This window comes from Crocodylus porosus, unplaced genomic scaffold (assembly GCF_001723895.1).
Source record: "Crocodylus porosus isolate Cpor-Errol unplaced genomic scaffold, CroPor_comp1, whole genome shotgun sequence".
NCBI lineage: Eukaryota > Metazoa > Chordata > Crocodylia > Crocodylidae > Crocodylus > Crocodylus porosus.
Window position 1 is genome coordinate 24,465,976 of NW_017728951.1, and position 26,434 is coordinate 24,492,409.

The 26,434-nt window shown below is 43.8% G+C and overlaps 1 protein-coding gene across 5 annotated transcripts in view; it reads left to right on the top strand.

The window, feature by feature from the left end:
- Positions 1–26,434, top strand: part of NT5C2 (5'-nucleotidase, cytosolic II) — a 74,765-nt gene that overhangs the window by 25,544 nt on the left and 22,787 nt on the right. For 2 of the 5 annotated variants that reach the window (XM_019555660.1, XM_019555661.1), the window contains exons 3-4: positions 1,064–1,104; positions 11,511–11,584. In XM_019555660.1, the coding sequence (XP_019411205.1) occupies positions 1,064–1,104; positions 11,511–11,584 (115 nt within the window). Of the gene's footprint in view, positions 1–1,063; positions 1,105–10,095; positions 10,116–11,510; positions 11,585–26,434 lie in introns of those variants that run through there. The other 3 variants (XM_019555663.1, XM_019555664.1, XM_019555665.1) reach the window with 2 other exon arrangements.

Sequence of the window (26,434 nt, forward strand, 5' to 3'; positions counted from 1 at the left end):
CACAGAGGCATTAGTAATGGATTTAGTGTATCAGTTTCATGGGCCTTATTTTGATAATTGGGTATTGTAACATTGTAAAATGAGTTTATCCCTAGTGCACTGTTTCTGGCAGCTCCTGCGATTTTTGTATTCACACCCAGGGCCAGCTTTTCCTAATGCACTATTTCAATTCCTGGTTATGTGAAACTTCATTGGCTTATTGTAGTTTGTCCTACCCATAATAATTTATTGGTGTGCTTGTAATTATACAACACTGGATAGCCTGGGTTATTAAAGTAATCAGTTCCACCTTTTTAAAACTATTGAGTTATTGGCTTATTTTTCTTAAAATAAAACAGTCGTGTTGATGGCTTGCTAAAAGAGAACTGCACTTTCAAAATAAAGCATGGATCCTAAAGAAGCTTGTTCCTGTGTTGCCATCTCTTCTGATTTCATTGTTGTCACCCAGTTTCTGGAATCACATGCTTGTTCAAATTTTCATTTTAATTTTTTATAGTTGCAGAGGAAACATGACTCCTAATAATCAAACACTAAAAGAAAAATAAATAGAACCATAGTTTTGTTATTTTTAAGAATGTCTTGATCTGATGTTTTTTGGATACTGATTCATTATTTTTGAACATATGAGATTGACTAGATTATATCTGTAGTAAAGCTGCCAATTGAGAATACAACTATCATTAGTGATAAGTTTTGATTAGCTTAAAGAGAGCCTGTTGGGTTAAAAGCATTCACTGAACTAAAATCAAACAAAACCCTCCTGTTCCTTTAACTGTTACTGTATCTAATTTCATTATTCTGAAATAATTTTAAAGATCATTTCACCTTTTTTATCATTTATTTAAGTCAGCTTGGTCAGTTGAATTTGTGTAGTTAATGCAGCATTCTGGTTTTCATGTACACAAAGTTGAAATGCTTGAGGGGTGAACTTTCCAATCCAACCAAATCATTACTATTTAGAAAAAATAGTGAAAATTTTTTAATTCATATTAAGACTTTGACAACCTAAAATAAGAAATAGAAATTTTGTTTGTCACCTAAACTTGTCCCTTTTAAATTATAGATTGCCCCAAATGTTGGACATTTTGGGTTACATCAATCTGGGTGAGTTGGTTTTAAATATTTAACATTGTTGGCAGAAATCCCAATCTGAGACTGGTTTAACTGGTGCATTGTATACTGATTCAGAGCCTAATGAATGAGTAGATAATCACGGGTGTGAATTCCACAGGCAAGATTCTCCAAATCAAACCTTGGTGGTTTGGGGTTTTGGTCCCACCTGCCCCCGCCCCCCTCCCTCCGGTTTGCTTACTGTTTGAATTGACTGGTATAGCTGTTTCAGAAATTACAGTCCTGTGGATGTTATTACAACATAATTGTTGCTGAGTACATCAAGGACAGCTTGCAAATATGAACCTCAGTGGGTATTTTAAAGGAAAATCAGTGGATAATGAGTTTTAGCCAAACTAAAAGAAATCTGAATGAAATGTTGGCTTTGGGGCATATCTGGGGCTTAGAGCACTTGTTTTCTGTACTCCCAGAAGTCACCGGGAAGGCTGTAAAACAGTAGCAGAATCTCAAGTGATCAGTAGACAGTGACTTTACTGGGTTTACTTCCTGTGCGCAGCCTTTCGGGGGACATCTCAGCTACTGTTGATGTCAACAACAAGCCCAGTTGTGAGACATTGTTGGAGGCTGTTCGTAGAAGACGTCTGAAGCTGAATTAACGCAGAGACTGAATTACATCTAGGTTCTGATGGAGATGATCAGTAAAAAAGATACTGCATTTCTGGCATTGGTACCATAGATTTTAACGTGGGAATAATATTGATGTGCTGTTATTCAGAGGTTTTTTGGTGTGTGCATGTGTGAGGCCTCCTCCCTTGGCGGTGGTTGTTGATATTTCCTGGTTGAAGATAATCACTAGGCCAATCCCTCTGTAGGAATACTATCATTTAACATGATTGGAATTAGACAGGAACTAAGGTGACTATAAGCCACCAAATTGCCCTGTTGTCTATTTGTTAACTTGGAGCAAACACTTCTAGTCAGCTTCTGGATTACCATAGATAGCTCTGGTGAGTTTTCAACAACAGCTGCAACTAGTTAAGGGGAATGATGGAAAAAGTTGAGGTTTCATCTGCTGTCATCACGGACAATTCCCTAGAACCAGAAATCAGGTTTGGTTTTACTTTATATTATGTTGTTTTGGGGGTGATCTAGCCGGGCAGTAAGACTGAGTTGGCCCTTTCATCAGAGTTACAAATTGGGCAGGTTCAATATCTGTCATTTGAGATCACATTGCTCTGAGGTTTGATTTGGAAATTACCAGCCACGGTGGTATTGTTTTTGAAGGGCAATGTTCTCTACTGGCTCGAACAGGAACTTGGCCTTGAGCCTTCTCAGTCCTATTCCTACCTCTGCCACTGACTTGCAGTAAGACCTTGGCCAAGTTACTTCATAGTTCTGTGCCTCAGTTTACCGGTAGAATATCTCCTAGAGATGATATGAGTTAATTAAAGTTGATAACATGCTTTGAGATTCTTTGATGGAAAGTGCTATATAATGAGTAGCAATAAGACAAAACTGTTTAATCCATTAGTCCTTTGGCTTTTTGGAGCATCCAAAGACATAAGGGGGCTAATGCTGAAATGTTATTTTTGTTAATTTCTTCAAGATTCTAAATTCTAACACTATCCAAAATAATACATTTGGTTTTTATTCCTGTTTTTATCTTATTCAAGCAGGCTCAGCAGTCTGTAGCCATGAGAATGAACATCTGGAAATGTTATACTGAGTTTAATGTGAAACTTGAAATAGTTTGTCTGTTTGGTTAGCAAAACAGACAATGTGATGGTAAATTGCCAGTAGATAAATGTGGCAGACGAGGGGAACTCCGTGTAAATAAACACCCGGAAGCATTGTTCTACCTCTTCAATGCCAGAGGCCTTCAGATGGGTTATACGTGGGTTTTGCAGGGTTGCTTGAGCTGATCAGTGCTGAGGGAGCCATAGGAGACCATGGCAGACCATATTCAAGGCACATTTGTACTTGTGCGACCTCACTGGAAGACATTGTGCAGCTCAGCATGCTTACTACACTTTAGTGCTCAGGGTCAGGAAAAGGAGGAATGGAGCAATTTTTGAGGGAGCAGCATGGTCACCAAATTAATCATAAAGACATTACATCTGAAAACACTCCATAACTTACTGCCTGAATTGTTCTTTGGAACAGATGGGATGTTGTTTGAGGGTGGGATGCATATGGGCTTGACTTGGGACATTGCTGTGCTTAGGAAGTAAACCCTTTGAATAGAAACAGAAATGGACATTAGAGTGTTCGGTCTAAATCCCTCCGAATTTCACAGGGAGGGGATCACAGTTACATTTCTGGATCTGACCTTCCCTGTGCTGTCATCAGCAAAACCAGACTGTTGGTTTCAGGTCACTTCCAGATTTTCCAGTTGGGGTGTTACTATCACATCGCAAGGGCATTGTGCTCAGTGACGTTTCAGACCAGGACATCAGAAGTTACTGTCTGAACTATTCATGAGATTAAGTGCTGTCAGATCTGAGTCTTTATTCAGCCCCATAACTGAACCTTTTCCCAACATGCAGGTCCAGCTACTGTCTCCAAAAGAAATTATTAAAAACAGGATGACCGGTTATAAAGGTTAGGTTGAAGAGGGACTAAAAGGGAACTCTGTTGGCTTGTGTGCGTTGAAGAAGGAAAACATAAGGAAATAAGTTATTTGAATAATGCGCAGAACGAGCAAGGCCTGCCAAAGGGGACAAGAGTTAGCAGGAGTCAGCGCCATTCTGCTGATTTCAGGAATTTGAAAGTTTATGCATTTATTAATCCACATCTGGGAGGTGCCGAGGCACCCAGCATTTCGAAGAGCAGCACTGGCGCAGCATAAATATTCTTTTCAGGGCACCCGCATGTTTCTGTTCAAAATGTCTTTGGTCAGTCCCAGATCAGCTTTGTTTCACTGTAGTTTTTGGAAGTCACTTGTTAGCCTCAGCCAAAATACTATATGGTAACTTTTTCCAGCAGGGCTCTGCATCCTTGTCTCTACATCTACACGAGATGCTTTTAGTCCTTGTGTACAAGTACTACATGACTGCGCAGTAGCATCCCTGAACTGTTTTTTAGTAATGCTGACTGCGCAGTAGCATTGCATCATGCTTCATGCCGCGCGATATTACTGCACAGTAGTAATGAGCTACTGCACAGTCAGCATCTTGTGTAGATGTCTCCTCCAACTTCTGCACAGCAGAGGGGACTTGTTTTCTGGTGGTGAAAGAGTAGTTATGTCACGAGCAGCAGGTCTAGAGCACTGGTTTTCAACCTTTTTTCATTTGGAGGGGGGTGTGGACCCCTTTTGAATGATAAATGTGGCTATTCACCTGCTTTTGATTGATCATGGTCGTCTTTTGCAGACCCTTTAGACATAGCCTGTAGACCTCCAGGGGTCTGCGGACCACAGATTGAAACCTGCTCTTCTACAGCGTAGCGCCTACTTTTCAGAGCCACCCCTTTGATGTGAAGGAGGAGAAACAATACATTTGACAGAACGGAACAGAGGGATCCATTTTGCTCCCTTAACTTGCTTTGTCATTTTTGCTGCTAATTGAAGATGTTTCGTTTTAAAGTACAGAAGAAAGCAAATGGTCTCAATGTTGAGGAAGCGAGCATATAGATCTGGGATGGTTTAAGCAAAAACTTATCGCTATAGGCTTTTATAAAACAGAACTGTAAAACAGGCACTCACAGGCCCTACCATGCCTATCATGTCATTAAGGTTCTGCCTTAAATTTATTGTAATTATTTTTATTTTTGGTTTAAACACACCCTCCATGAAAAAAGATCCATACTCTTTGCTCTAGGAGCCTTCCTGACATGTTTTGAAAATGTAATTATGCAAAGAGACTGCTCCAGGGCCCCTTCCCCCACTGTGTTAGTTCTGTTTCTGTTGCTTATTAGGCACTGGAAGACATGCCAAGTCTCCTTCTCAGTTGTGTAATCCTGGAGCGTTTCACTGGTCATGGTACAGGAATGCTACATATGTTTGTTTCATTGCAGGCACAGATTGCTTGTCAGCTTTTGCATAAACCCAATAAAAAAGGATTCTTCCTTATTGTCCAGGCAGTCCTCCTTTCTTACTGTGCCAGAGCTGGCATTCAGGTGTTTGCCTCAGCAGTGGTTAAGTTAGTTTGCAAAACCAGGATCATTTCCATTGTACTAGGATAAAGGTGAACTGCAGCTGTGATGAACGTCAGATGGTTGTACTGCCATCTGCATGTCCAGCGCTTCGTTCTTCCCTATTATATAATGTGTTTTTCTGTAACCCAGGACAGTTCTTAAATCTGAAAAAGGAAACAAGCAATAAGACAGTTGCTATGCTCTTGGGCTTTCTGCCGAGACATAAACCTTGATGTTTAATTGCTGATTAGCGCAGGGACAGGAATCTTTAAGGAGCAGCAGGCCGAAATATGGCAGCTGGCTTTGAAGTTGGGCGGCTTCTTGTGACCTGGCCACTTGCTGCTCCAAGCCCCTGAGCCCTCCCCACTCTGTGCTGAGGGCTGCTCTCTCACTTTCACAGCCTCCGACTGCCACTGCTGCCACTGCCACCCTTTGCCCCTTGCTGCCAAATCTATTTGTCAGAGTGATGAATTCAGCGGTGAGAGAAATGGAGGCTGCAGTAAGGGGGTACGAGAGAGAGACAGAGCAGGGAGGGCTGGGGCAGCAGCAGGAAGCACTGCAGAAAACTGGATCAGGGCAGTAAAGGGGCATGTGCCAGTGAAGGAGACCTGGGGGTGCCCTCTAGGTTGGCACTGGTTCCCACCTGCCCCTGCTCACTGCGGCCTGGATGCAGTCTCTTGACGGCCCAGATCTGGCCCACGGGCTGTAGGTTGCCAACCCCTGAGTTAAGGGATAAATTTCCCCTTTCTCGGCTGGGTTTTTGGTTGTAGCTGTATTGGTCTAAGGACATAGGTAGGCAAGGTTATTTGAGCAGATGTGATATCTTTTATTAGACTAACTGAATAGATCTGAGTAACTTTGTTCCAACTACTCGGTTGGTCTAATAAAAGATATCACATCTACCCAAAGAACCTTGCCTGCCCCTTCTTGGCTAATGTTTCCCCCTGCTTACAATGCCCAGTTCATTTTGAACCCCTTTTTTTCTAGATTAGCCAAGTTCTTTTCAGTGTTTTGCTTTAAAAAGCTGTAGGTCTGAATCACATCTCTGTTGTAGACCAACTTTCAGGCAACCAAAGCTCAGAAACCAGGTAGCTCAAATCCTGATTTCTGGTTAGTTGTGCCAGCATTTGTTGGGACTTGCAGACCCTTAAATCTCTGTATTCCAGCAAATTACCTTCCGTTCTTAGAGCAATTAGCTGATCCTGTGCTAGCACCCACTGACTGGGAACCGTAAGAGTATGCGTAAATAGTGGGGCAAGTGAAGCTAATTTACTCTTGTGTCATATCATAATATGCAGAAAAGATGGCTCGTGCACAGGGGCTGACAAGCTCTTGGGTGTACCATCTTATGAGGAGGCTGCACATTGGAGAAGGGACTGGAAGCAGTGGATAAAAGGAGACCAGTTTTAGCCTCTACCTTCTGTTGCTACCATGCTCCTACAGGGCGCATCTACACATGCATTAATACGCCATTGTTACTGTGCATTAAGTTTAGTACCTGTAATAACAGGTGCTAACTCAATGTGCAGTAACCGGTGCTACTCCGCAGCAGCGACAGCACATGGTTTTTCAGTGATGCTAATGTGCAGTAGACTAGTTCTAGTGTGAATTAGTGCATTAGCACAGCTTTTGCTGTGATGCACTAATGTGCAGTAGAATTGGCTTACTATGCATTTAGTGTCTCACGTAGATGTGCCCACAAGAAGGTAAACTTAAGTTCCTCACATTCATGTCCTATACGAGGAGAGCACTGAAAGTTGGAGACTGAAAAGGAGTTTAGGGTAATAGGGACACCTCTGCCCTTTGAAAAAAGTGGTCATACTTGTATGCCTTTCAGGACATGCAGAGAACATTTATGGGGAAAGGGATGAAGATGATATAGAAGGCAAGAATATTGTATTAAGAAGATGTATTATGAGGGTGGAGAGGGGGGACCAGGGAGTCTGCAATAATAATGTCTGATGGTCAGTGCAGGGAAGAACTTTAAGGAAGAATTCGTGCTGTGCTGACATTTGATTAATCTTGTTCCTTGGGGCTGTTAAGTGTCTATAACTTGTTGATTTTAACTCCAGTGCTTTTTCTAATGGGAAAGACCAAAATCGATAGAAGTTAAATGGATATCTTCTCTCTGATTCTGGCAAGAGGGAAATTGTTCTTAGTGTTTCACACATCGTTGCATGCAAAAGTTTTCAGTGAGCTTTATTTTCCAACTTACTTTGACTTTTTAAACAGCCCTGCTAACAGTACAGATGATTTCTCTACTTGCACTCCCAGAGCTTCTTTGATACCTCATTTAACTACTTAGAAGTACTTAGAAAATCTGTCACCTCTCCTTTTTCTTTAAAGACGAAAGGATCAGTCTTCTAAGATATTTTAGGAATAAAAGAACTGCTGTGTCTCTGCTGCTGCTTTACAGCTTTTAGATCAAGGGTGCTTTTGTCATTTCTCTCCATACAGTATCACTTGAGAAGACTTTGAAACATTTTTTTAACCAGTAAATATATATTTGATCAGTATTTTTGATTTCAAAGTTGCTTTCTTCATCAAGCCTGCTACTTCTGGCTTTGATCCCAACACAGCAATCAAACAAAACAGGCTTGAGACTAGTGAGAAATGTCCACAGAGCATCTAGATGTTCCCAGGAATAGCGGTGGTGATGCAGTACGTGGGACTTTTCCAAGTTCTGGATGCTTGCAGGTACAGGCAGTCCTCGGACTTACGACACATTTGGTTCCTGAAAACCGTGTCTTAAGTCGAAATGTTGTAACTTGGAACCAATTTTCTCATAAGAAATGATGTTATAAATGGGGAATTGGTTCCTGAACCAAGGCCCGGTACCCTGTTTTCACCCCAAATACCCCAGAATTCTGTAGTCAATCAATTATAGATGAGTAATATAGCTACATTAATATATTTATGTTGTAAATAGCAATCATATTGATCTGGAAGAACTTCTCTGAGGTGACTTTGCTGGACTTTTTGAAGAGTTCTTGGCTGGAGTCTTCTCAGGAGTCTTGGCTGCAGGTTTTTCTGGAGTCTTGTCTGCTTTCTTAAAGAAAGTGTCCAAGAAGTTTGGGCAGGTGTTCTCCAGGGAGATGCATGACACAGTGGAGTTGTTCACTGGCGTGGCGCCACATTGGGTCAAGTGTTGTAAAGTTGAAACTGACATCAGAAAATTGAAATGGGGCATTAATTTATAAAAGTTGTAAGTGCAAAACGGTGTAACTCGAAACATTGTAAGTCGAGGACTGCCTGTATTGCCTAGTTTGACTAGCCTCGCCAATTTGAGCGGGACTCTGTAAGTTGGAAGGCTTTCTGATAGTAAATATTTGTCGGATCTGGCTGTGAGTTGGTACTTAACCAGCTACTTACCAAGATGTATAGGACATACCGTTTTTTGATTGGTATCTAACGCTGAGGTCCTAAGAATTTGTAGTCATTAAAGATCTTGTTGTAACTTTCACCAGAATAGCCATATTAATTCTTCTGTCCTAGCCAGTGTTAGTAATTACTTTTTGTCTAATGAAAACTCTCCCTTTTGAAAAGCTTAAAATATTCTTGATTTCCTGTTTTGATAACATTGCATGATAGAATTGCATTTAAATGCTTGCTGTGTTTCACCCCCAGAGGTAGCAGGGGAAGTGGCTACTTTTTTGTTGGAAAATCAGTTTGTAAGGTGCTTAGAAAACCTTCAGGATGAAATGTTAGGGTGTCATTAAACCTGTCTGGGTACAATTTCCAGGTCATTAGCTATATTCTGGGTGTGGTGTAGAATAGCGGATCTTAGGCAAGACCAGGATGGGTGGATGTCATAGAAACATTTTCATGTACCTCTAGAGGCATCCCAAGGGGTGTATAGCTGCAGCAAGTGAGGTAAGCCGTTTCCTGGCAGCTGCAAAACCCATGGGGTCTCCAGCACGGTTCAGTTTGCCTGTATTTTGTCGAGCATTTTGAAGCAGGTCACTGAAAGGAATGTCAGAGGTGAAGTAGGCTTTCCAAATTTGTTGACCCGTTTGAGAAGAGACTGAAGTGGTGTATAAAATCAAGCCCTGCGACTAGGGCAAAACCTGTTTCTAACTTTCCCAGAACTGTATTGTCCCCTTCTCAAATCCCCCCTCCTCTTTTAGAAGCAAACAAGCAGCTTTTAGATCAGGAATCTGCGGCATGCCAGTGTGCTTGCATTAGCATTTCCTGGCATGAGTAGCAACTGAACGCAACCGTCTCCTTCATAACAAAGGTCTCATTTTTCAGATAGCATCTAGAATTGGCACGTCCTAACTCAGAGTTATCGAAAGGCTTTTTTAAACCCCAAAGGTTCACACGGCAGATTCAGCCCATTTTTGTCCCCTAGCCCCGAAAGCTGTGTATTTTATTTCAAGAGAGCAGCTTACGTGGTTTATGACCTCATCTGGTATTTGCAAGAGGCTTTTGTATCCCGGTAGTTATTTACAGTTTTCCCCCCTTCATTTATGATCTTGCTTAGATGTTATATAAATCTGTTGAGAAAAATAGTTGTCTTTAACCCCTGAATCCCCTCTGTGACAAACCCCATTGTCAAAGGCAGGCAGTTTGCCAGGAAACTGTGACTCCCACAGTGAGTGTGGAAGGTTAGGGGTAAAGTATACTATTGCCAAAGAAACTCTATTCCAAATGGATTTGTGTGGAACAACAACGATATCCAGTGACTAGTTAAATTAGCCACAGATGTGTTCTCTATAGCACCATCCAGGAAGAAATACAGTATCCGAGGGCTTGGTTCAGACATAATGGTCTTTCTAAAGTTAAATCAGATCCAAACAAAATTGCATTGGTACTAGAAAAGCCTGTCAGGAATTGTGTAATGTGGTTCAGGCAAGTCGATGAATCAGACGGCTGCAAACTTTACAAGAAGCCCATCGGTGAGAGATGAGGTAAGGCTGCTTACATAGAAGTACGAGAGCTTGATCTTGACATTCGCTGTTTGCCGGTAACATTTTAGCTTCAGGAGCCTGACACATGTAGTCACAGACCTCGTTACAAAGGGTACCTAGCACGCAGTGAGGTTCGGAGGAGAGTTTCAGGACCACCTGCAACTAGAAACTTTACCGAACTAGAGACTGTTTGTTGCTCCATATACTGTCTCAGCTGCTTAATGGTATTTTTCTTCTCTGTCACACTCCTTCCAGAAGGAAGTGTTACTGAAGTCAGGTTTGAAGAAGACTATTTTTTCTGCCTGTTATTCCCAGCCAAAGTGAGAGTGGAGCAAATGCCCAGATATTAGTATCCTTTTGCAAAAAAAATGCTCTAGGCATTTTCGCCCCCCTGCTGTGATAGCTTTAGCACAATTTGAATTTGTAGCCAAGGACAGCCTCGTTGAAAACCTGAGATTCTCTACAACAGCTGAATTTGGTGCTTTGTTTGTAACAATGATTCTTCCTTTTCAGCTGAGACAAGCCCCAACTAGACCTCCTGAGGAATGACAGATCTGTTGCATGATAGAAACTAGTGGAAAGCCTGAGCGGTTTAGTTCATGTAGTAGCCAACCAAAAGCAGTTTTTGTTGCGTTCCCTGTCCTGTTTTTTAAATAGTTGGAATGCAGTGAATTAAAATCATTAGTATCAAAACAAAGCCTGGGAATATTCAGACTAAATTCACATTGCAACAACATTTTGATAGGAACAAATAGAAGTAGGAGACTAACCCTGCTACCAATTAAATAAATATTTCTCCTAAGCTCCTGGGGTAGGTGGTGCATCTCATTCAGTATGCTGTTGTATTATAATCAATGATTAGTAACAATATTGGTCTGAATTTGATGACCAATCTTTTTAAATGTGTCTGGAGCTTTCAGATTAATTCCCAACAGTAAATGGCAAGTGTTGATTCAGAGCATTGCTAACTGTTTTCTTGTGTCATCACCTGTCTATAATATTTTCTTTTAATCAGAAAAATTGCCTTATGTTCCATCCTCTGAAACCACTTTGCTCTCATTTGAGCTGTGGTTCAAGATATTGTATACTCTGAATTCAGGATTTTTACAGACTATATCAGGTGTGTGCAATGTGTCCATGTCCATACGCACACCAGCGATTGGGACTATCCATGAAAAAAATAGTGGCTTTGTTGCAAGAGTACTGACAGATTCAGCTGAACTGTGTATTGCTTTCTGGGCATGTTACAATTTGTACGTACTGAGAATGGTCTGGGTGTGTGAGGTCAGATACGTATCTTTATAGCAAGCCAAATACATGTATTTCTAACCAACAATATTCTAGAAATGCTTATTCCTATGGGTTTATTTTCTCTCTCTTTTTTTTTTTTTACAGGGTCTTTGTGAACAGAAGTTTGGCCATGGAAAAGATAAAGTGCTTTGGTTTTGATATGGATTACACGCTTGCTGGTGAGTTACCCTCTTGATTTTTGTCACTGATCCTGATCAATGCCTTGTCTTTTGCCTAAGAAAAAAAAAAAACAGCCACTGGTTGCTAGCTGCTAATTCTCAGCAGGCTCAAGTTCCTCCTCCTCAGAGTATTTTCACTTGAGGTGTTTCACTTAGAAGCTGTGCTTGGTCTCCCAGCATACAGCTATAGTAGAGTTTCAAGTGCTCACGGCTCTTAGTAAAACCAAAGCTCGCAGTGGATATAACTGCCATCCTCCGTGGCGTTTCTCTTTGAAATGACCCATGAGCTGAGCTGAGCTTGGTTATGAGCAGTAAAGTGATTTTGAGTCTTACTCTGAGGAGGTAATGTTGTAATTCACCCTGCATGGAGGGCAGTGATCTGCGCAAGTGATCCACCACCCACCCAGAGTGAGGAAGCTTCCTGTTTCTCACTTCCCTGTTACCAAAGGGTGTGGGCGCCCAAACAAGTTACCATGAGGTAAGTGAGGGTGCCAACTTGTCATGTCATCTACTCCAGAGTGAATGCCTGACAAGGCCACAAAATGCTTAGATGCAGGAGTAGAGGTAGATGTCATTTTCTTGGATTTTAGCAAGGCGTTTGGTACGGTATCTCATCCCATTCTCATAAATAAATGAAGAGGCTGTGACACAGATGTTTACATGGTCCAGTGGGTGGCAAATTGGCTCGGGGGTCACACCCAGAGAGTGGTAGTAGACAGGTCAGTATTGACTTAGAAGGATGTGGGCAGTGGGGTCCCGCAAAGTTCAGTCCTTGGACCTGTACTCTTCGATGTCTTCATCTGCAACTTGGATGTGTGTGTGAAGTGTACTCTGTCCAAGTTTGCGGACGATACTAAATAGTGGAGTGAAGGGCACACTCCGAAGCGTAGGGAACGATTGCAGGTAGACCCTGGACAGTTTAGAGAAGTGGGCAGTACAGAATAGGATGCAGTGCAACAAGGACAAGTGCAGAGTGCTGCGCCTACGGCACAAAAATATCCAGCAAACCTACTGGCTGGGAAGTGACCCTCTCAGCAGCACAGCAGCGGAAAGGGATCTCAGAGTCACAGTGGGCTCCAGGTGAGCATAAGTCATCAGTGTGACAAAATCATCAGCAAAGCTAACCGCGCTTTATCCTGCATCAGCAGATGCATGACAAATAGGTCCAGGGAGGTGATACTTCCCCTCTATGTGGCATTGGTTAGACTGCAGTTGGAGTACTGCGTCCAGTTTTGGGCACTGCACTTCAAGGATGTGGATAGACTTGAGAGGGTCCAGAGGAGGCCAGTTGTATGGTCAGGGGCTTACTGGACAAGCCCTATGAGGAGAGACTGAGGGACCTGGACCCCTTCAGCCTCCGCAGGAGAAGGCTGACTGGACAAGCCCTATGAGGAGAGACTGAGGGACCTGGACCCCTTCAGCCTCCGCAGGAGAAGGCTGACTGGACAAGCCCTATGAGGAGAGACTGAGGGACCTGGACCCCTTCAGCCTCCGCAGGAGAAGGCTGAGAGGTGATCTTGTGGCCTCCTACAAATTCATCAGGGAGATGCAGCAAGGGATCAGAGATGCTCTGTTGACCAGGGCGCCTCTTGGGGTAACAAGGAGCAATGGTCACAGACTGACAGAGAGGAGATTTAGGCTAGATGTCAGGACAAACATCTTCATGGTAAGGGTGGCCAAAATTTGGACTGGGCTGCCAAAGGAGGTGGTGCTCTCCCCTACCTTGGGGATCTTTAAGAGAAGGCTGGATAGGCACACCCCAACACTGTTTCCTGCCTAGGCAGGGGGTCGGACTCGATGATCTGTTGAGATCCCTTCTGACCCTAGCATCTATGAATCTATATGTGCATTACTGCGCAGTACCTAATCGGTCATCAGTTTGATACCTGCATGATGCAGGTATCAAATTTACTCCCAGGTCAGAGTAAATCTTCATATTTACTGCACAGTACAGGCATGTGTGTGTAGATGCTGCCCGAACTGCGCAATTATTTTTGGTTACTGCACAGTAATTTTGGTTACTGCGCAGTAAATGTGCACATGTAGACATGCCCACTGAGGCTGATTGTGAGCTCTTATTCCCTGGCTCTTTGGCTTGTAAGAAGGCAAAAAGGATATGAAGTGTCTTGTGTTTCACTTGAGCAAGGCAGTTAGGAAAATTGACATTCTGAGTGGAAATACATTGGGAGAGCTGCAAGTGACCTTTGAGCTTTTGATATTTTTCTTGTATAACTTTGCTCTCCATCATGTACTGGAGATGACACTGATGTGAAACTTAAGATAGAGGAGGGTTAAGGGACCAGATTTCTGTGTAATAAAACTGTTGGTCAAAATAAAAGCATCAGATTCTCGGCATTTGAAGCAAGAAAAAGATAAAAAGCCTACACTTAGTTTCACGGGGGTGCCCTGACATCTCCTCATTGTAATACTCAACATTGCACAAATTTCTGTCCTCCTTTCCTGCCTCCATTGCCCCCCAAAGTGTCACTGATACGAGGGATAGGATAGCACATCTGCTACCCTGGGTATTTGAATTTAGAATTGCCATGTGCACACCTGTTCAAACTGAGAAGTGTAAGTTAAAATATCAAGGTCAGCTAGCATGTGGGGCAGTGCAAGGGGTCAAGTATGGTAATTTAGTGACTGTATCGACTGATAAGCTAGAAACGGATAAGGAATGTAGCTGGAGGGGGGAGGTCGTCTCAGGAACAAACCAGGGGTCAGAGAACCCAAGTGTCAGCAGCAAAAATGAGGTCAGGAAAGGCTCCAGGATGGTTTAGTGCAGCACCCTGGGGGGCTTTCAGGCAGCACTTCTGGGAGGGCGGAGAATTGCAGCTGACATGTGGGTGGCCTGTTTTCCTTAGTATGAGCAGTTGTCATGCAGGGAGCTGATGTGTATAAGGGCTGGATTATTCCCCAACCCTTTCAGTATTTACTGCTTAAAAATTCCTGGAGCTGCTTTGAAATTGTAAACGTCGTCATTGCTAAGCTCTACCAGGTGTGATCATGATCCACATTGTGTATAAGGGGGTTGTGTTTTCCAGATCAAAACACGGGACAGTTTTGTGATAGCATTTTTAGGATTACAGCGTCCTCCTCTGTAAAGCCTGAGCTTTTTATTTGGAAAGCTTGCGGGTGTTGCTTTTGTAACAGAAAAACAGCAGGTCCATGCTTCTCATAGTGGATGCCTCTTCCAGGAGCTGAGGTGTGTGAATGAGGTGAATATGAAACATCAGAGCAGTGTTGTGGACATGGCCTCTGAAAGAAGATCAGCTTTGATAGCATCCATCCGCCCCCATTCAGCTGTTTGTTCTACTGGATATATGTCCCACTGGAGGGTTCCCTGCCCATGTGAACAGCAAATGACTTAAACAAATGTATTAGAGGTATTAAAAAAATACAGTTTGGTGGAGAAAATGAAAAATAAGAATGTGTGCTGTGTCACAAAAGATTTTTCAAGCATGCAAGGTGAAACCCAGGGGCTATCCTAGCTGACCTGGATATAAGGTCACTTAAATCCAGGCATGCAGTGGCCGTGTGCATGCATACGCTGGCTGACATGCTACACGAGATACAAAACGGAGAGAGTCATGACATGAGCAGAGGCCTGGGACCTCTTTGTTTCAAGTCTGATACCCACCTATGGCCCTTGACAAGTTGTACTTTGTCCTGTGAGATAGGTGGTACTTACAAGGGTGTTGTGGGAATGCAAGTAGGTTGTAATGTATTTGGAAGATGGAAAGCATCCATCTATTTACCTTAATTCATTTAGCCAAACTGATACAGGATCACCTGCTCAGCTTTCAGAGTTTCAGCATCCTTTTTGTGCCCCTTCATGTGCACCTGAAAGAGCAATCTAAGCCAGTCCAATTGCTGCTTTTTCTTGATGGAAGAGGAAAGAACAAAAGGAACCCTGATTTTTGCTCTGATGTAGCATCTGTAAATGACATCTGTATGCCTGTGTGGTGGATGTTAGCTGAATCCCTTGGAAAACCCTTCAGGGCTTGTAGAGGGAAAGAAATCACCCAAGGGGAATAAGAAGACCTTTCAGTCTCTCAGTTACTCATCTAATCTTCTACCTCTGCATAAGAGATTATAAATCTTCTATATCAACTTTTATCATTAAAAATGGCTTAAAAATCCCAAGCACTCTCATCAGCACATTAAATGATATACAGGAAAAACTAAAGGCAATAATCATGCCAAGACCTTGGGTTTGGAAGGAACTCAGGGTCCTTTTTTCATTTGGTCTCCTCAAAGCCCTTACAAGAAGTAAATTGATGACATTTACTCCTGGTTGGTGGTCATTGCCTTCAGCAGCTCAGGATGCAGCCAAGGAACAGAATAATTTTTGGGGTGCAGCTCCAAATTGCCCATCTTGTGAGGAGAGGAGACAGGATAAGCATTAGGAAATAAAAGTTCCAGGTTGTAAAGGGCTGCTGGGGGGTGGGGGGCAGAGGGTGATTAGGCAGGGGGTGCCACATGCATGTGGGCACGCATACATGCACGTGGCAGCCAGGTAGGGTTGTGGAGAGCAGCTTCACACAGGGTAAGTCTGTAGGGGTGAGGGGCATGGGTGATGTGGGGTGGGGCATAAGCCATGTGTCGGGGGCATGGAGGGGCAAATGCCGCACACTCCTCCTTCCCCACACACTGGGGGGCCGGGGCCTATGGGTGGGGAGCAGTGGGTCAGGAGTGAGGGGCACAGCATGATAGGGGGTTGGGAAGCTGAGGGTTGGGAGTGAGGGGTGCCGGTGGGCATGGGAGGCTGTAGGTCAGGAATGAGGGGCACCAGTAGGGGCAGGGGGCTGCAGGTTGGGAATGAGGGGGGCTGGGAGGCTGTGGTTTGGAAGTGAAGAGTACCAGCATATCAGGGCTGCTCAGAGAGCATGGGATTGTTTATCATAGAATTTAGGATTTTTCAACAGGGAAGACCAGGATCCAGGCTAACGAGCTCTGAGTAAAGTCTCCATGTCTACATGTGTGGCCCTGTTAGGTCACAGTAAACGAGTTAACTCTTCCGTGGGTTAGTATTTCTCGACACAAGTGCTGTCGTACGGCAGAGTTTTCTACTGCACAGCAATGCACATGTGTACACTGATGGGGCTGACTGGGGCCCCGCACTAGAGCACCCTCATGCCCCAGCCAGCCCCTCTGCAGCATGTTGAGCCGGGAGGAAGCAGCCCCGGACTGGCAGGCTGACCCCTGGGTCTCTTGCGAGTTGGGGCTGCTCCAACCTGGTTTAACATGCTGCAGTCCCAGGCGCATGTTCAAACGGCGCACCCAGGAGCAATAAAATCTGGCGCAATATACACTAGAGTTTATTGCTTCATGTTACTTGCACATGTAGACATGCTTACTGTGTATTTGCCTTGCTTCCTTTTCTCCAAACTTTGTGGTTTGCCTGCTAGGACATAACTTGAAATAAAAGCTTAGATTTCCTTTGTTGCCCACAGAGGATTGCTGCCATACCCTCTGCTGGTAAGGCGGATGGACCCACCATTTCTAAAAACTCAGTGGTGCCTAAGTGTTTGTGCTGGAGAAGGAGTATGTGTAGGATACAAACCATGCAAATTATTCACATACCCTTTCCTTCACTGTACTCTGTTTTGTTTTGGACTGGTGCATGGCATTTTAGTACACAGCTCCCTTTAGGTGAGAGAGAGAGCATTTGAAGTAATGTCCTGAGCTTCAAGAAAAATAGCATGACTTCAGTTGTGACTTGTAGGCCTCATCTAGGGTTTGAGCAGCAGTTCCTGGAAGCCCTCCTGGGCCCAGAGCAAAGAATGATGGGCCATTGCAGCAATCACTGATAGAGGTTTGCAGCTGTGCAGGAGTGCTGTGCAGTCATCCTCACAGCAGCCTTTAGTTCTTTCTTCCTGACCTTTCTCAGTCTCACAAGGGCAGGGTTTCTGATACTGTAGCAGGAACTGTTAGCTTCATTTCATAGTTTCGTAGTTAGTCGGGTCGGAAGGGACCTGAGCAGATCATCAAGTCCGACCCCCTGCCATGGCAGGAAAGAGTACTGGGGTCAAACGACCCCAGCAAGGTGTTCATCTAACCTCCTCTTAAACACCCCCAGGGTAGGAGCCAGCACCACTTCTCTTGGAAGTTGGTGCCAGATCCTAGCCGCCCTGACAGTGAAGTTGCGCCTTCTGATGTTTAATCTGAATCTACCCTCTGCCAGCTTGTGACCGTTATTCCTGGTCACTCCTGGCGGTGCTCGGGGGAGCAGGGACTCCCCCAGTGCCTGCTGGTCCCCCCTGACTAGTTTGTAACAGGCCACTAGATCCCCCTCAGACTTCTCTTGTGGAGGCTGAACAGGTTCAGGTCCCGTCGCCTCTCCTCGTAGGGCCTGCCCTGCTGCCCCCTGACCATACGAGTGGCCTCCTCTGGACCCTCTCCATGCTGTCCACATCCCTCCTGAAGTGTGACGCCCAGAACCGGACGCAGTACTCCAGCTGCGGCCTGACCAGTGTCACATAGAGGGGGAGGGTCACCTTCTTGGACCTTCTCGAGATGCATCTGTGGATGCATGCCAAGGTGTGGTTGGCCTTCCTGACCACATCCCCGCACTGCCGGCCCATGTTCATCTTGGCATCAAAGCTTTACTTTCTTCTTATACAAGCGTCAGGATCTAGCATCCTCAAATAGACCTGCCAAGCATAAGCCATGTGTCAGGGGGGCATGGAGGGGCAAATGCAGCTGCAATAAGTAGTAATTTTGGATGAGCTTTACGTTTAAATCCTTAAATTAGCAAGTTTAAAGGATTTTTTATAGTTCCTTTTTGTTTTGTAAATTATGGCTTCCTCACTTCATCCGAGTGATTCATCTTTGCTCCCCTCCTTCTTACTGGGAGAACTCAAATAAGGAATAATGTTACTCTATTCCTGTTTCTTCCTATTTGTCTCCTAGTGTCAAGCCCTTAGCATGTTGAGGGCCATCCCTGCCTCTGGGTAGTGCAGATATTGAGCATCCAGAAAAAGATGTACAAGTATTTCTGTACTGTGTCGTCTAAAACCAAACCTGGCCTGTGAAAGAACAGGTGCAAATAGCACAGTACACTGTCATTAGCCCAGCATTTCAGTGTGCCCACACAGTAGGGTGACGGGCACTTTAGAAATGCCGTTGAGAGGCAAGTCAAATTTAAATAAAGCAGAACAAACATTATGTGATTTCCTTCTCAGGGGCTGCATCTACACAAGACGCTAACTGCAGTAGCCTAATTCTGTTGCGGATTAGTGTGCAGAGCAAAAACCATGTTAATGAATAGTAGTATTAGGTTGTTGCACAGTTAGTGTCACTAAAAAGCTGTGTCCCAGTGCTACTGTACAGTTGCACCAGTTATTGCACATTGATTCAGTTCTTGATTATACAGGTACAAAACTTAATGTGCAATAACGATGGCACATTAATGAACATGTAGACGCACCCAGGGTGCTCTAAACGTTTGATGAGTAGTATTATTAGATCTGGATCCAAGTAAGTCAGGAGGCCTTGACATTGCTGGGACTTAAACAAGACAAGTTGCACAAGGAGGTTGCAGATGTATGTCCCTTGACAGAACTTGAGGTAAACAGGTGAAGGGTTTTAAGCAGGTTGTAATTTCACACCGAGTCCCTGGCAAATGGAGAGGAATTAATAAGAGCCATTTACACAGTAGTACCTAAGAAGGCTTCTCAATCACTAACTGTCCTCTGCATTAGCAGTGGCCTGGCTGAAAGTGTTGTCATCTCTGGGAGATAAATTATGTGTAGTATAAATTGTCAGGACAGTTTCATTTGGAAAGCTATCCCTGCACTTAAATCACTTCTGCCTCAGTTCTGGATGGGAATAGTAATAAAGGCATCATTAACTGAGAAGAAGGATGGTCAATGAGACATTTAACTACCATGTCTGCGTATGCTGGAAAGATTCATTTTGAACAGCCCTGATGGAATTAAGTTTTGATCTTAAAAGCTTGGCAAACTTAAAAGCAAATGCTACGATTTGTTGTACCGCAGGGTTGTTATGGAGAGAGTACTCCCACTCTAGGTTATGGGCAAATCAGCACATGCATCCTCATAGCATCACAGATATTAGAGATGGAAAAGACCTCCTGGGTCACTGTGAACAGCTGCCTTTCCTAATCTACTCCAAACATAACACGGAGTCCATATTCATTCCTTTCTTGGAATTAGATTTGATGAACAAAGCCCTTTGGAAAGATTGGTCTGCGCACTTCTCTAGGGAGCCTGGCCTGTTTTGCTTGCATCCAGCTGAGGTAGTGAGCAATTCGGCACAGCTAATCCATTTAACCCTGTGCCCACAGAATCACTCCTTCTAACTGGGTACCACGTTTCAGACAAGCAATGCCTGGCTATTATTTAATTTATTTACTGCCAGTGCAGGGATGCTCCCCATGCCAGTGATTTGGCTCTGTTTTGTCATGGGCTGGCAAATTTGCCATGCAGATCTCCTCCAGGTGGAAAGTTTGGCCTTGGGAGTTTGCACTCTCCGATGGCCCACCAGCTCTCTGGAACGGCGGATCACAGCAAGCACCTGTTTTATGAGATGAGAGTTCCTACAGACCCCATCTGTACCCACCGTTTTCTGATCCAAGGCAGGGAGGCCCTTTGATTGCAGCTCCTTGTGTTTCCTGGCGGAGTGAACGGGCTGCATCTTCAGCTTCCTGAATCCTGAGGTCTTGTCTGTGCAACCTGTACAGAGGTACTGCTTCAGGGAGCAGCAACTTAGACTGACACGAGTTCTTTCACTGGTATAGCTTAGTTTCAGGCTGCTTCCCGGGGCAGAGGATCTGTGCTAGCCAGGATAGCTTTGTCTACTCCGGGCCTTTTGCCGGCAAAACTATGACATGGAGGTGCTCGACTTCTCATAGCACGTGTATGCTGGGAACGCTTTTTAATGTAAACCAGGCCCCAATTTAAGAGGGGGGAAGGATTGAAAGCTCTTAGTCATTTAACTGTACGTATGTGTTAAAGCAGGAGAGTTGGATCCCGCAGGCTGGATCCAGACTCACTGACCATGGCAAGGAGAGTGGCAGCAGGGAGCCATGGGGGTTAATGCAGTTGTAGCTCAACCACCCTCCTCCCCACTGTTGAAACACATCCCCAGTGGGGTTTACCCCAGATTTTGGCAGCAAGACCCATCCCCAAATTCCTGGTTCCTCCGCAAGCCAGAGAACACTTGCATCCATCCAGCCTGTGGGCCATATGTTTGACATCTCTGCTTTAAAGTATCAAGCGCAATGGAGGCTGGTAACCTCTAAAATTGGGAGGGGATGCTCAGAGCAGCAAGTGAAAATCTGAAAGCATCCTTCTCCTAGGCCAACGTATGCTTCTGTACCTGCCTGGAGGGAAAACCTCCCATGTCAGAAGGTCCTGTTATACCTGGGCGAACATTTTGGAGAGTTTTTGTTTAAATCAAACCCACTTTTTGTTTAACGCTCCCTCCTTCTCCCCCACTTTCTTAGAATTGAACTTTGTTATTAATTGCATTAGTTTGGTATGGAACTGGGGGCTGATGGAATGAAGAAGTCTCAGCTCACCTCCAAATACTGTTTAAACTAATGGGATTCTGCAGCATCTACCAGGCCTGCAGCTTTTTTCTTTTCCCACTGGGCTTCAGTGAGTTTTTTTATAAATTGCTTGCATTCCAACTATAGCTCTGCACAGTAGGTTGCCAAGGGACGAAAAGGAGACTCTTTTTTCTATATTTAAGCTGTGTAAATAACCTGAAAGACCTAAAAAATGTTGTAGAACCAGCTTCGAGAGGGAAGCTCCACTTGAAGCCTGCCTTAAAGGGACCCTGGAGAAGATGGCACCTAAGTATAGTTCATGGGTCTGAGAACTACTGATTTTTAATGGGGTCTAGGCTTACTCATACAGGCATTTTTCTCTCTGTCAGCTTGAAATTATTCCACTTGAAATGAGTCCTGCACTTGCCCTGAACCTCCAGACATTATATTTGGGTGTCTTACAATCACAGCTTCTATTTTCTAAATATTTTTTTAAATGTCAACTGTGTTAAAAATCCACTCCAATAAATGACAAAACGGCCCATTTACACAGCCTGACCTAATAGACTGAGGGGCTGGTGTAGAAGTCAGGACACGTGCTATAGTCCTCCCTCTGACTACCCCGATGCTTTGCCGTGGCCATGTCACATCCGCATGTCACGTCATGTGCCCATCCATGTCTGCGCATCAGTTTCTCCATCTGTAAATGGGCCTAATGACATGTACCTCCTTTGCAAAGTGCTTTGAGATGGATGGCTAAAAAAAAGAAAAGAGCTTGTTGTTGCTGTCATGTAGGATGAAAAGAATGGGATAGTTGAATACACTGAATATGGCTGAATGGTTGAACTCCTGCTGAATCCATAAAGTTAATAAACCCGTTAGCAGAAATATTTTTTTCCTGTAATTTCTTTCAGATACTGTGATTTCAGGTATTGTTTGTTGCAACTGACCTTAAAAATAATCAGACAAAGGGGTTTTCCCTGATGCCTTCTTTTTCGGTTCATCATGCTGTAACCAGTACAAATTAGCCAAGCTGTTTTGAGGTCATGCTCAGCCCTAAAAAGTGGCTGTTGTCTTTGGCCATTGCCCACGCAGATGCACCTAGCTTTATTATTTCAGATTCTGCTAACTGGATTTCCTATATATAATGATTCATGTTGCAAGCAGGTGGTGTGGCCACCCCGGAGACAGAGTGATAGAGTTTGGTAAAAGCAGCTCCCAAATGTCACGTGCAAAAATCAGATGAACACCTGCTGTGCGCATATGCTGAGATGCTTGCACATCTGCTCCATGTTTGTGTATTTGCACTCCTGCAGTTTAGCACAGGTTCGGAGGCTGTTTTTACCTCCTTATGTTTGAAAACTAGCATCTGATCAAGAAACGGAGTCGTTTCTGGTCCGCCGTGGGAGGAGTCTTGTTCTCGCTGGAATACCAGCAGCGTGACGATAGAGATGGTGTCAGCATTGTTTCCACTGCTGCTCTCGGGAGCTTGGCCACTTCGGGTTGTGCAGTGCTGCGTCCTGAGATCTGCAGCTGTGGTTCCTAATGTATTGACTCTGAGAAGGAGACATGAGAAACACATGTTGCTCATCTTCTTCCAATAACTGACAGACTGCTAATCTGCATTACGTGGTTTCTTAAAGAATCAGAGTATTAGGCTGAAGTTGTTGAAAGAGCAGGTTTTCACCAAGTGCAGGCCGCGATTAAAACGCTGTAGTGACCTGTCTCCACGGAATACAACTGACTATCCAAATGATTATGGACGAAATCATGCAAATGCTTCCCATGTCCAATAGCACCTTTTAACAAGTGAACTCAAAAGTGCTTTACAAGCATTAATTACCAACCTTGGGATGTAGGGAGTATATTTTTCTCATTTGTAAAACAAAGAAATAGAGGTTCAGCTGTCCAGCAGGGTTGACTTGAAAACTGCATGTGTAGTATTTAGAGTCATTCTGCTTTGGAAATCATTTATTTTAGCACACAGTTCACCCGTTATCTTTGGGACTGCTTGTAAACATATGCCAATTCCTTATTGGCATGCATAAGCCAGTGGGTCAGCACAGTTGGCCAGTTATATATGTTACTTATCCAATCATGCACATAATGTAACTTGCCCATGGAATTATGCTAATTGTGTGTGCACAATAGGCTTTTGTTTGCACACATGCATGTTTCAGGATTGGAGTCTTAAGTGAATTGTTCAAGAGCAGGGGTTCCCAAACTGCAGTACACGTACCCCTGGGTGTACAAGATATCTCTGTGGGGTATGCGGGAGAAATGGTGTAATGGCGGATTTAATTTTCATAATAATAATAATAATTGGCATTTAAGGGGTTAAAATATCAAACATATGCCGGTAGAGATACACGGGCAGCAGGGAAATCTGGAAGGGGGTACACAATAAGAAAAAGTTTGGGAACCTCCGTTCTAGAGCAAATGAGGAGGTGCCAGGAATAGGTCTCCAAGCTTCTCTTTTGCTCCCCTATGCATTTAGTTCCAGTTTCAGATTTGTGCCTCCAGGAGGGAATGAGCAATGTTTCAAGGGAGGGACTGCAAACCTCCCCAGGCAGCAGTGAGAAAGTGGAACTGCTCAGATGCTAATACACATGAACGTTGCCCTGGGGGTATTGGATTTGGATGGCAATTTAAACCTAAAGTTGTTTTCCTTACTGTTTTTGGAAACTATTGAATTGCAGTTTGAACATGAGCCTTCTGTGCAACTATTTCTTCCCCCTGCTTAACTCTTTATTGAAGAGCTAAGTCCATATTTTGGCAGGGGAGTTAAGTTTCCATAGAAATGCAGCAACGTTTCCAGTTTTGGATTATTATCCTCATTGGGCTGTCTCTGGGCAAGGTGGTCCACAGGCGAGCACAGAAAATTTCCATTATGTTAGAGAAAAACCACAAAAACCCTCATCAAAGCAAAGGTGAATATTTGTGCAGCTGACTTAAAGACACAAATTTTCTAATGCAAAGAAATGCTCTGCCAGCTAACCAGCTCTGACAGCCAGTTAAAATGAGGATTTTTTCAAAATGGAGAGGACTAAGAAGTGGCTTTAACTAGTATGTAAAATCTGTCCGTGCTCAGACTACGGTGTTGTTGATGTTACTTCAAGCCACACATTTTATTCAGTAGGATTCCTTCCAATGCTAAGCAAGGAGTCTTTAACCAATCTCTAGCCCGGCAGCCCAAACAGACATCGTATCCAAAGCACGCAGTAATGTAAGGCTACAAAACCTAGCTAGAACCATTACTAAGCTGTCTTGGGCGGGGGGTGGAAGACCAGTTGCATTTTGAAACTTTCTTTTTAAAGCTATAAGTAGAAGAACACAAAATTCACAGAAGAGACATGTGCCAGTGTAGAGCAGCGCTGATTATCTGCCTTCTCTTGAAGGCATGACAAATCCTGTTCCTACGGATCCTGTGTGTGCTCAATGTAAGAATTATTGCTGACATGGTTATAGGCAAATGTCCAGCAGATAGATGTCTCAGGCCTGAAAAACTAGGCCATGCACTGAGGATACTTGCAAGACCATGAGAAGTAAGGAATTTTCTGCCCGCTCTTAGGCTGTCCAGTGGATTCGGAGCTGCTCCACGATTATTACAGAAGACTCAGGCCTGGAGAAGTCTTGTCGTGTGTGTGGAGCTGCTGGATCCACATGGCCACAGGTTCAGCACCCCTGCACCTGACTGTGGGAGGTGGCAGGTCTCAGTGGAGTGTAAGCTTGCCAGACTCCAGGGAGGTAGATACAAGATCCTGGAGTCCTATTCCACTTCTCTGTACATATAAGCACTGTACCAGTTCCGATGCTTTCAGGGCCCTTGGTAGCCAGGGAAAGATTTGGTGTAAGATTTGTCTGCAAAACTTGCGTGCCCGTGGGCATTGAAAAACATCCTGTGAGTCAGCAGATGAGTTTGCCAAGGTCCTGGTCCCTTGTGGATAGAAATGTATAATCTCCAGAAAAAAATAAAAGGTACTTTAAGCAATTAAGTAAAAAATGTGCTTAACAGTCACATATTGACTAACTCAGCAGTTTTTGAAAAGGCTCGTCTTCCATTCAAGAAAGAAAACGATAAGCAATTTTTTTCTCATTTGGGAATTAAAAAAAGCTGAGAGTTAAAGAAGATGGAATATAATTTCATGACCAATCTGAAGTTATTTAGGACCCTGAGAATTAAATGTTATGAAGGCTGCAGCTTCAAGGAGTAAGAACGTAAGCGTTTGTACCGGCCTAGTGGTTAGTCAAGTGAAAGTCAAGAAAACCCCGTTCTACTCCTGGCTTTGCCTCAGTCTCCCTGTGACCTTGTGTAAACCATGTAGGTGCCTACTCAGCCATTTCCTTAAACATGGGCTTAATTTGAAGAATATGAGAGTAGTCTTGTGGGGTACAGTAGGGGTATTGATTTGCTTAATTGTTGAGCACATGCTCTGGTATTTTGAACCAGAATTTTCCAACTTGGTTCTTAAAGTCATCATCCTAGATGCATATTTGCACATCAAACTCCAATTCCAGTCAAACACTTAAACAACTCACGGGCATGTCTACGTGTTAATATATGGTGACGTTGTTACTACCACGATCGGTTTAGCAATGCCAGGAGAAACATCTCCAACCATTCTGTTCAGCAGCTATTAGTAAGTCTGTCGCCCCTGTGTTTGTCTAATCCCTTTTTGAACCTGGCTGTGCTCTCTGCCTCTAAAAGTGAAATTGGCTCCTGTCAAAAAGTAAAACCAAAAATGAAACCAAGCCAAGTGGAATACTGTCAAATGAGAGTGAAAGGCTTAATGTCAGTGGGGAAGATTAACATGACTTTTCAGCTTATTTCCTCCCAAATAGAGTCATTATAACACAGGGAAGGAGCTCTGTTTATTAAAAATCTGATTTCCAGCTTTCCGGTGCCTTTTCCGGTATGTCTCCATGACAGTGCCTGACAGCGTATCTCATAATATTAATGTTTAAGTTCTTTTAACATTTCCACAGTAGCCACTAGCATCCTAGAGCTTAAATCATAGCAGTAGAGTAATTCTTTAAGAAAGCTGACATTTCTCAGCAGGTTTTGAAGAGAATAGACTCGAGCGGCTACATACAACAATCAGCTGAAACACGGCTTGCTTTCTTTTTTACCAGGTTACCTCAGAGGGACAGTTAATGTTATCTCAGGAGTCTCTAGCTCATGGGTGCTATGTTACTGTGTAATCACATAGGGATTTAGAAAGGATTCCACACACCTTCACGTGCTGAAGCTGTATGTATGCTAGAATGTGATTTTTAAACTATACAAAACTGTACTGCTTTTAAACTGCAAACTTAGGGTGCCTATACACATG